At 36.8% G+C, this 10,380-nt stretch overlaps 2 protein-coding genes across 3 annotated transcripts; both read right to left on the bottom strand.

Moving 5' to 3' along the window:
• Window positions 1-244: 244 nt before the first annotated feature.
• On the bottom strand, window positions 245-4,221 carry LOC107721580 (ashwin-like). 2 transcript variants are annotated; one of them, XM_016529673.1, is made up of 4 exons: window positions 4,070-4,221; window positions 2,610-2,761; window positions 1,285-1,639; window positions 245-1,164 (listed from the first exon to the last, which is right to left on the bottom strand). In XM_016529673.1, the coding sequence occupies exons 1-4, from the start codon at window positions 4,202-4,204 to the stop codon at window positions 1,108-1,110; spliced, it is 699 nt and encodes a 232-aa protein (XP_016385159.1). In that variant the 5' UTR covers window positions 4,205-4,221; the 3' UTR covers window positions 245-1,107. The 2 variants fall into 2 exon arrangements, with proteins under 2 accessions (XP_016385159.1, XP_016385158.1); XM_016529672.1 differs by lacking the exon at window positions 4,070-4,221 and adding an exon at window positions 3,480-3,674.
• Window positions 4,222-5,552: 1,331 nt separating this feature from the next.
• LOC107721584 (high-affinity lysophosphatidic acid receptor-like) lies at window positions 5,553-6,801 on the bottom strand. The gene has a single exon (XM_016529679.1). The coding sequence runs from the start codon at window positions 6,776-6,778 to the stop codon at window positions 5,651-5,653; it is 1,128 nt and encodes a 375-aa protein (XP_016385165.1). The 5' UTR covers window positions 6,779-6,801; the 3' UTR covers window positions 5,553-5,650.
• Window positions 6,802-10,380: the final 3,579 nt, after the last annotated feature.

Raw genomic sequence — 10,380 nt, 5'->3', positions numbered from 1 at the left:
ATTATACATTTTTTACAATTTTGCTGTTTTTATTGCATTACATGCAAAAAAAAACCTACCAACCCCAAACTGTCAACTGTATTGTACATGTAACAAAGCAGGACAGCTACGGAATTCATATATCATACATATTTAATAAATAAACTTTTAATTTATGGATTTTTTTACAGTACATTTGAGTTTGACTGATCCAGTATTAACTTGAGTGGATTATACTTTTTATAATATTATAATTTTGGGGGTAATTCCAGACTTAAAAATGTAAAAAAAAAAAAAAAAAAGAATCGCAAAAAACATTATCAGTGCTCTCAGCCGTTTATTTTATCAGGCTTGTTGTCACTAAAAACATTCCATGCAGTTCAATAAAAACTCAATTCATAATGTCTAGAAAAGACCACCACTAAAACACCGACATGTGAAACACCCTTCATATTGCTTTCTCAATTAAATACATCAGTGCATGATGCAACACACATCACAACTGAATTTTGGCACTGTGGGGGCTATAAATACAAAAAACGGTCAAGGAATTTACCTGATATTGGCCAAAGCACTTGGACAGGCCTATCCCGATCAATGCAAACATTTTGTTGGAGAAAAGAGATTTCTTCAAAATGCCACTCAGTTCAAGCACATCCAGTTACTCTGAATACTCCCATGTCAGTAAAACACAGCAGACATCCGACACAGACCAACGGAAAGCATGTCCATTTTCCATCCATTTCCTCTTAGTGGGTTTGATTCACCAACATGATTCACTCACAACGGAAAGTTTGTTCATTGCAAGAAAGATATTTCTATGAACATATTGCTAAAAAAGTGAAAAACTGATCAGTCTAACATAAAACTGCTAGGAATGTCTCAGTTCCTTCACCACACATCAAGTCAAAAGCCGATGCGTTGCCTAGTGTGAAATGAACCAGTGGGTCACATTTCACAAGTCACCTTTCCTGAGGCTGGTGAGTAAAGATGAAAGTGACAACTTGAGATGTGTGACAAGAACCCATCTTTCAAATTCATGTGTCTCATTATGAGTCTCTCTTTGCCTCAGAGACCCAGCAGACAATGTCAGTGGCGTTAACCGTCCATCCTAGATGACTTCACAGATTATGGCCATGTGATATGTTGAATCTTTTTCTTTGTATCAGGTGACTTAATGTCCTTCTGCCACAAAAAAATAAAAGAATTAATAACAGAAAACCTAAAAGATTAACTCTTATCTACACCACACAACACCTGCCAAGTTAAATAAGCGCTTTTTCATGGTGTTAGTTTGATACTCACACTAGTGTTGGGTTCTCCATCGCTGGGGGACGTGCGTTTTAGCTTCGACGTGGTATTGTTTGAATGTACTGAGGAGTTGGCAGTTTTGGAGTGATTACAGGGGCTCTTGGGACCGGCCCCTGGTGATGACACTGGGGTCTTGTTAGAGGAATCTGAGGAAGAGCAGTTTGTAGAGGTCCCAGAGAGCTTGCGTATGGGGTTTGTGAGATTGATGCTGGAAACCGGGGGCTTTAGTCGGTCTGTGGTGACAGGTGCTGGTGAAGGATCAAGTTTCTTCAGCTTAACACTGCCAGTGTTAGTAGAGCTGCCGTCAAACACAATCAACGGCCTCTTCCTGTCACTATCAGCGCTTGAACTGAAACCAAACAGAGTTATAATATAAAGGAAACAACTTTGGACATTTTCATTCAGGTGCATAACAGCAATCAATCAATAAATATATATATATATATATATATATATATATAAAATAGCCATAACAATATAAAATATTATATAATTACTCACAATTTCTTCTCGAATAAATTATTATTATTATTTTCATTCTGCATATTCTGAGCTGTGCATCAAGTTCAGTTAAGAAGCATGCAACCAATCAAGTGTTTTCATCAAACAAGCAACGTCAATGAGATTTCAAAGCTTCAGCAAAAAGAAAGCGCATCAGTTATTATTACAAAGCTGTCTGGAGTTAAATATTTCAGAATAATGACCATTGCACATTTGTATGCATGCATGTATAGCACGTATAGTACGTACTTGCATAAACTAGTGTTCAAAAGTTTGGGTGGGTATTTATTTATTTATTTTTTAATACATGTTTTTGAAAGTCCTCTGTATGTCCGCCAAGGCTGCATTTATTTGATCAAATATACAGTAAAAACAGTAATATTGTGAATTATTATTAAAATTTAAAATAACTTTACTATTTTATATATTTTAAAATATCATTTATTTCTGTGATGGCAAAGCTGAATTTTTAGCAGCAAGTCTTCAGTGCCACATGATCCTTCAGAAATCATTCTAATACGCTGATTTGGCACTCAAAAAAACATTTATTATTATTATCAATGTTAGAAACAGTTGTGTCGTGGAAACCATGATACAATTTTTCAGGCCTCTTTAATGAATAGAAAGTTCAAAAGAACAGCATTTAAAAAAAAGAATGTTTTTGTAACACGTTTGATCAATTTAATACATCCGTCCTGAATAAAAGTATGCATTTCTTTAAAAAAAAAAACACGATGGATGGGAGTCAATTACATTAGATTCAATTTAATAAATGAGAGAATGTTCCTTCAAGCATTTGATGTGAGAGTGTGCAGCACCTGCTGGCGGAGCTCGGACGCGCTCGGCTTCTCTCCATCCTCCTCCCCCAGCGGCCGCCGGGCAGATCTCTCTGCGGGAGAGGAATGACATGCCGCAGGTACAGATCTGTGAGCCGCTCACGGTCCTCATCATCACCCACTGCAATCTTCCTCTGAAACACAACACAGGCACTATTCGTTTGCTGTTGTTGGTACTGGTTATTTCATCATTCCTTAGACTTCAGGATTACTTACTAGCAGTGTTTGAAATTAACTTTTTCACTCACCAGCCAATTTGGCTACTAAATTTTTAAGTTACCGGCCATTCATAATTTCTACTAGCCAAAAAAATTAAACAAATAAATTGTGAAAAAAAGCCCGGAGATAAGCCAACAGCTTGAGGCTGTCCACACTGGATGCGACAAAGTGACCATTGCAAATAATTTGTACTTTGTCAAACAGTAGGCCTACGTCATAAATAGAACGAGGCATCAGTTTACTGTCGGGGATTTGTCGTGCTGTGCTGCGCCACATCCAGTGTAGGCCGCATCACAGATTATAATGGGTTCTATAGTATTTTGTCGCATCTGGTGTAGACACGGTGTGTGAGTCTTCAGGCATTTTTTGACTTTTCGTTATTGTAAAAGTAACCCGCCAAATTGGCTAGTGATTTGACAGCGTTACCCGCCACAGCTGATTTTTACCCGCATTTGGCGGGTGTTAATTTCAAACCCTGCTTACTAGATCTGATAAACTTGTACTTTACAGAAAAGCATGAGCTCACCAAAAACAACTATATATATATTATGTTCATACAAGAAACAAGCACGTTATGTGATGTAACGTTAGTCTATAATAACCCGACAGGTTTCATGTGGCTCCTAATCTCACCTCGTGTAACATAAACTGAATGAACTCGTGAGAAAGAAGTTCTGGATGAAGCAGAAGGTCGATTTTGGAAACATCTCCAGCATTTGATGTGGAGGGTTTCGTTCTGTCTGCCCTGTGTGACGCCATGTTTCTCATCGATTTCCGGAGAGCGCAGGAAGAAGCGCTTTTGTGAGAGGCGTTATCAGCGCTTGACCATTACTGCCACCTCCAGTAAAATGTGTGTTAGGACAGAATGAAACAGAATCGTCTACATTAAGATTGAGTCAACGCATGAGCGAATTTGACATACTTTTCAATCAAAATAAAAAACATTTACTAATATGACAAAGTTGTTTCATATTTACACCTGCTTTTGCACATCGATGTACAGCCCCAAAATAACTTCAATCCATCTGATTTTTACCCGCATTTGGCGGGTGTTAATTTCAAACCCTGCTTACTAGATCTGATAAACTTGTACTTTACAGAAAAGCATGAGCTCACCAAAAACAACTATATATATATTATGTTCATACAAGAAACAAGCACGTTATGTGATGTAACGTTAGTCTATAATAACCCGACAGGTTTCATGTGGCTCCTAATCTCACCTCGTGTAACATAAACTGAATGAACTCGTGAGAAAGAAGCTCTGGGTGAAGCAGAAGGTCGATTTTGGAAACATCTCCAGCATTTGATGTGGCGGTTTTCGTTCTGTCTGTCCTGTGTGACGCCATGTTTCTCATCGATTTCCGGAGAGCGCAGGAAGAAGCGCTTTTGTGAGAGGCGTTATCAGCGCTTGACCATTACTGCCACCTCCAGTAAAATGTGTGTTAGGACAGAATGAAACAGAATCGTCTACATTAAGATTGAGTCAACGCATGAGCGAATTTGACTTACTTTTCAATCAAAATAAAAAACATTTACTCATATGACAAAGTTGTTTCATATTTACACCTGCTTTTGCACATGGATGTACAGCCCCAAAATAACTTCAATCCATGTTACTGATGGATGGAATGAACAGACAATTAATAGGCAAATATTTGGCCATTTACAGCTATAAGCACTGGGTGATAACCATATCAACTAAACATTTTATTCATTTGTTGTGCATATTGTGTATTTCACTTCATCAATTTTGTGTATCTTATTAGCTAACAGGATATGTTATTACATCTATAGGCATTACATTGGCCATCCGCCACTCTGCTCTCTTGACACTGGTACCAGCTTGTCACAGGAAAACTTATTGGTCAACCAATTTTTCAGTATCGACAGGTTTCTATATTGACAGTATTTATATAGGCGTATAGTTACCAAGTCACTGATTATTAATAATAATAATAATAATAAAAAACTAAAACTGACAATCTGCAATTGTGGCTTTACTGACAATGCCACATTTATAAAGATAATACATTCCAAATGAAAGATTTCAGGAATGGTTTGAGTGTCTATGATGTTTTATGCAAATTGCATGAACAAAATTCTTCAGTCAAACTGGTAAAATGAATGAAAACAGAATGTATAAATCATAAATCTATTGTGAAACCTAAGACTTTCACTGTTATATATATATATAAATAATAATAATAATAATAATTTATGAACAACATGCATGCAGTTCAACTCTCACCAGTCCTGCAGTTTCACTTTGGGACTGGTGTTCAAGGCAAACTCAAGGTGGTTAAGATTACTGACAAGCATAGCTTTAATGTGGGAGAATATATCATATATTTGAAATTGATATGAAAAAGGTCATGGGTTGCACAGAGAGAAAAAATGTACAGCTTGAATGCACTGTAAGTTGCTTTGCTTAAAAATGTCTGCCAAATGCATAAAATATGAATGCAAAAAAAAAAAAACCTCACTTAACCATGAATAAATTCTGTCAAAAATGTGCAGTAAATCACCAGCTTAGTTACTTTATTTGCCAATTTTTCGTTTTTACAAAATTGCAGAACATGTAAAATCTTTCCAACAGAAAAATAAAGAAATGACCTATAGTTCAGGAACATATATGAATATTGCTTTGATGAATTTCCGACAGCAGATGCTGTTTCCTTCATCACTGCAGATTATGACCGGAGGAGTTATTTGTCAAGTATTCAATTCATAAGTGTTCAATCGTCATATCTAAACATCATCTTCCATTCGTGGTCAGTTTGAAGCATACTTTGGTGCAAATCCTAGACAGAAGACTGGGTCTCACTGCTGCACACATAGATGTTGCTGGGTCTTATACGCCTGCGACTTCGCCCAGGAATCTTGGGACAGAGATGACAGGTCTTGGGCATGAACTCTAGGCAGGCTTCACGAAACTTTCGGATTCTCCAGCAGTATATCACCGGGTTGAAGACCGCTTTGAGGTAACTCAACCACAGTGCCCCGATGCTGATGGGGTAAAAGGCCGGGCTGAGGTAGAAGCGTCTACTGAACACCGCCAGCAGACTCACCACAGTATGTGGCAGCCAACACACGGAGAAGCCAATGAACAGGATGAGGATGGTGGTGAAGGCCCTGGTTTTGAAACTCATGTCCACATTGACTTGGGGTCGCTGCAGACCAGTTAAACCCAACTTGCTGATGTGGCTGATAGCGACGCTGCCTTCGCTGGTGTGATTGTGGATGCGCAGTGCATTGTGTCGAACTGTGTTGAGAATACACAGATAGCAATACAACATCACACCAAATGGCGTGAAAAAAACAGCGACTGCAAGCAGAACTGTGTAAGCCCGGTCCGCCAGTGATTCACTGAATCCCAGAATGCATTGCGGTACTTGCGCCCCAATCCCAGCTGTCCTCCAGCCGACAACAGACGGTAGGGACACGCAAAGCGACAGAGCCCATGACGCGGCAATAAGGATTTTCGCCCGATGGGGCGTTAGCTTGTCCTGACGCTGAACTATAATGAGGAACCTATCGACGCTGATGATCAGAAGGATGGACACACCTTCTAGAACAAACAGCCAGTACAGCATGACGGATATGCGGCAGAATCCCACTCCAAAGCTCCAGTCTGTAGTTGCGAGAGTGACGGCGGTGAATGGCATGCATAGCAGCGACAGCATGATGTCAGAAAAAGCCAGTGTGGCCAGGAGCAGATTAATCGCTGAACGCATGGCTGGCTTCTGATACACTATCAGACACACAATGGCATTGCCAAGAAAACCAATGGTGATCATGAAGATCATGATGGCAGCCAGTGCCACCCTGAGAGTGGTGGGCATAAGGGCAGTATCAGACTCTTGCATCTCAGTTTCTTCTGGTTCAAGAAGACCACACCCCTCCAATGAGCTGCCATTACATTTAAACATGGCAGCTATTACCAGGTATCATCCATCCAAGGCTGGAAAGTCATAGCTAAATCTTTGCCACTGTCCTGTGAGATCCCATTATTTGAATTCCTCTCAACACTGAAGACACTGTAAATCATTACCTGCAACAGAAGACCATAAGTGTGGTATAGTAATAATATGCATACATTCATTTACACTACCGTTCAAATGTTTAGGGTCAGTACAATTTTTTTTTAATACTATTATTCAGCAAGGATGGATTAAATTGATAAAAAACATTCTATTCATCAAAGAATCCTGGGGAAAAATGTATCACGGTTTCCACAAAAATATTAAACAGAACAACTGTTTTCAACAATGATAGTAATAAGAAATATTTCTTGAGCTGCAAATCAGCATATTAAAATGATTTCTGAAGGATCATGACACTGAAGACTGGAGTAATGACTGCTGAAATTAGCTTTGTTAACACAGGAAAAAATAAAATAAATTACACTTTAGATAAATTGCATTTTTAAATATAATCAAATAGAAAACAGTTATTTTAAATTGTAAAAATATTTCACAATATTACACAATGTATTTCTGATCAAATAAATGCAGCCTTGGTGAGCATAACACGTTTTACAAAAAAGAAAAGAAAAATTATTTTTTCACAAAATGCAATTACATTATCATCCAGCTCATTATAAAAAGTTGGATATATAAATATGTCCGCAAACATCTAGTATACTCCCGCAGTGCGATATATACTATATAGCAAATCTCAATGGCAATCACAAAATGTCAACTATTTATCACCCAGCTCTAATCTGCTTAATGCAACTATAAGGCATGATGATATGAAGATATTATAAACATCAATATCATCACTGTCTTTAAAGATGCTTCGAACAAATTGAGAAAAGTGTTACATAAATAAATTCGACTTGACTTGATTTAAAAGGTTTTTCTAAACAGCTTTTGTGTTCTGCTGAAGAATGAAAATCATACAGGTTTAAAAAGACATGAAGGTAAGTAAATAATGACAAAAACCCAAAAATAATAGTTTTGGGTGAACTATCCCTTTAAGAGCACAGAGGTGCTATCTGTGAAAGGATTTCAGTGACTGACATTTTTCTGACACCACATGAGAATTGCATAATCAGCAAAGACATGGTGAAAACATTTTTGTAATAATGACATCTTTTTGCTTAAACATCTGTAGAGCAATCTGCGCGCAGCACAATATGAGCAATATGGTGAGCACATACAAACCACAATCATCATGTTTACAGATGAAAGAGGGAATGATGCTCACTCAGAGGATGCTGCTGTTGCCATGGTTACACTGGGCTGTTCTTTGCTAAGGATAGTGCAGATATAAAGGGGAATGTAAATTCCAAAAATTCATCACACGTCTCTGCATGTCATCCTCTGACACCTCCATTGTCCTATAAAAGACCAGAATACCTGCAAAACACACAGCAGGGCAGTTACACATACATCATTTCAGCTTTATAAATGTTGGTGTCAATCTATTTAAAAACTCCCATGTAATTCCCAGTATATGGAGACTACAATATAATACAATCCATTGGGCATTAATAGGTCATTATCAGCATGTAATATTTAAGGTTTTTGGGCATAGTGTGGATCAGACACTGGGGTACAGGTGACAACACAAGTTGATATGACAGACAGAAGCATGGGAATCAAGTAATAGTATCTAAATATCCTATGAAATATGCAGAATGCTGTTTTGTACAATGAAATGTACTATGGAATATAAAATATGTGAAACATATAATAATGGAATAACAACAAAATAAGAATAAATATACAATGAAATACGTGTTATGTACAATTAAATATATATGTAATGTAGTGTACAACACAATGCAGTATATGCATTCATGTAAATTCTGTACAATGAGTATTTCACAAATAGCTGACAATAAAAATACCTGTCGTTTCAACATGGTAGACAGTAAAAAGTTATCAACTAATACAACATCCGCAAATCATTCTCACTCGTAAGTCTTGGTCATGGCTGTCTCTTAGATGTTGATGTATTAATCAACCCATTGTGTCCATCTAGCACCCATGCCACTCTTTGGATAGCCATTAGCTTAAGTGTAATACAAACTAGAGATTGACCAATATAGCTTTTTGAACAAAGTCAATAACAATTATTTGTATGTTTAATTGCTGATACGGAGAACAGATTTTTTTTTAAACACAATGATAAATAAAATAATAAATCATTATAATATCAGCAATAAAATCATATGACTACTGCATATTAACTGATTATTATTATTATTATTTTGTTTAACCTGTTTAGTTGCATATAAAGATGATGGCCCTACATTTGTTGTTTACATTTATTGCACACTATTGCCATTAAAATTCTTAAATTTTGTTACAATATATAATGTTACATGCTTTATGTCATTTTTATAACCCATTTAATTTAGGCGCCAATGCTTATGTGTGAATGGTAATGGAAAATAGTGTTTTACTACTGAACATACGCTTTAATGTTTATATTGGATGCTATTTTTAGGGACCCACCGAAAATTCATCTTTGCAGCTCATACTACAGAACCCATAAACATCAATCTAAACTACTGGTAATCTTAAAAAGAAGCCAAGCATTTGAAAAGAAAGCAAGCAGGTTTTTCGGGAAGATATTCATAGGTTATTTAAATACAAAAGCAGGACACAGTCTTTGCAGTGTGGATCTGTGTTTAGCCAAAAAAATGCTTGTTTAGAATTAGACATTATGTTGGGATAGCCAATCTTAATAATTGCACCAAAACATTCAGAATTAAATGTTTTAACTGCAATTTCTATCACACGATAGGAAACAAATATATTAGAATTTAAATGTTTTGAAAATGTCTAAGAGTGATATGCATGATCATTGTATTAGTATCGCACTCTTGTAATGTATGCATTGGTCACACAATACAACTGATGCAACATTTCAGTTCTCACGTGCACTCGCGCGCTTGACAGATGTGAAGTGATAAACACAGCCTGACTGTGCGGTGATTTTACCTCTTATCCACTGAAGTCCGTGTAATTGTTGGGCGGTGAGCCGTGAAAATCCAAAACTGGTGAATGACGAGATGTTGGAGCGGCTGCCGTTGCATTTTGATTTCAGAGAATCGCTATGTTTTCACTGAAGCGATTTCTTGCTGCATGAGGGGGGTGGGGGGGTGCTTCTACACATATATAGATATAAGTAATTATTATGTCATTATCTTATAAGAAAGATAATGTATGTATGTATGTATGTATGTATGTATGATGTTGAGACAGTAGCAGTAGCTGAGTTTTGTTGAGGACAAAAATCTGTAAATATCTTGTTTTTAATGCTTTAATAATTATAACATAGAATGGCTTTATGGTATTTAGTCTATTAACACATGAAAGCACAAACTGCTTATATCAAAAATGTCTGTAATTTGGCCTATATTTCATAACTCCCTAACATTACATTTTAAATTGGCCTATATGTCTACATTAATAATATAAGAAGATTCTGTATAAATATGCAACATTTCTGCCACAATACCACAGTTACGGTTACTACAGTAAATCAAAATGTTGGTGATTTGTGGATTGAAAAG

The sequence above is a fragment of the Sinocyclocheilus rhinocerous genome, unplaced genomic scaffold (genome assembly GCF_001515625.1).
Source record: "Sinocyclocheilus rhinocerous isolate Xijiao unplaced genomic scaffold, SAMN03320098_v1.1 scaffold30, whole genome shotgun sequence".
In the NCBI taxonomy this organism is placed as follows: domain Eukaryota; kingdom Metazoa; phylum Chordata; class Actinopteri; order Cypriniformes; family Cyprinidae; genus Sinocyclocheilus; species Sinocyclocheilus rhinocerous.
Note: the sequence above shows the minus strand (reverse complement) of the source record. Positions and strands in the feature narration are given on the sequence as shown.

What these genes read in the sequence shown, in the direction of transcription:
- LOC107721580 (XM_016529673.1), bottom strand. Translation starts at nt 4,204, where the DNA reads ATGAGAAACATGGCGTCACACAGGACAGACAGAACGAAAACCGCCACA. An exon ending in TTCAGTTTATGTTACACGAG is followed by an intron (nt 2,762 to 4,069) that starts GTGAGATTAGGA and finishes GTTGTGTTTCAG; the next exon opens with AGGAAGATTGCAGTGGGTGA. An exon ending in ATGGAGAACCCAACACTAGT is followed by an intron (nt 1,165 to 1,284) that starts GTGAGTATCAAA and finishes TTTTTGTGGCAG; the next exon opens with AAGGACATTAAGTCACCTGA.
- LOC107721584 (XM_016529679.1), bottom strand. Translation starts at nt 6,778, where the DNA reads ATGTTTAAATGTAATGGCAGCTCATTGGAGGGGTGTGGTCTTCTTGAA.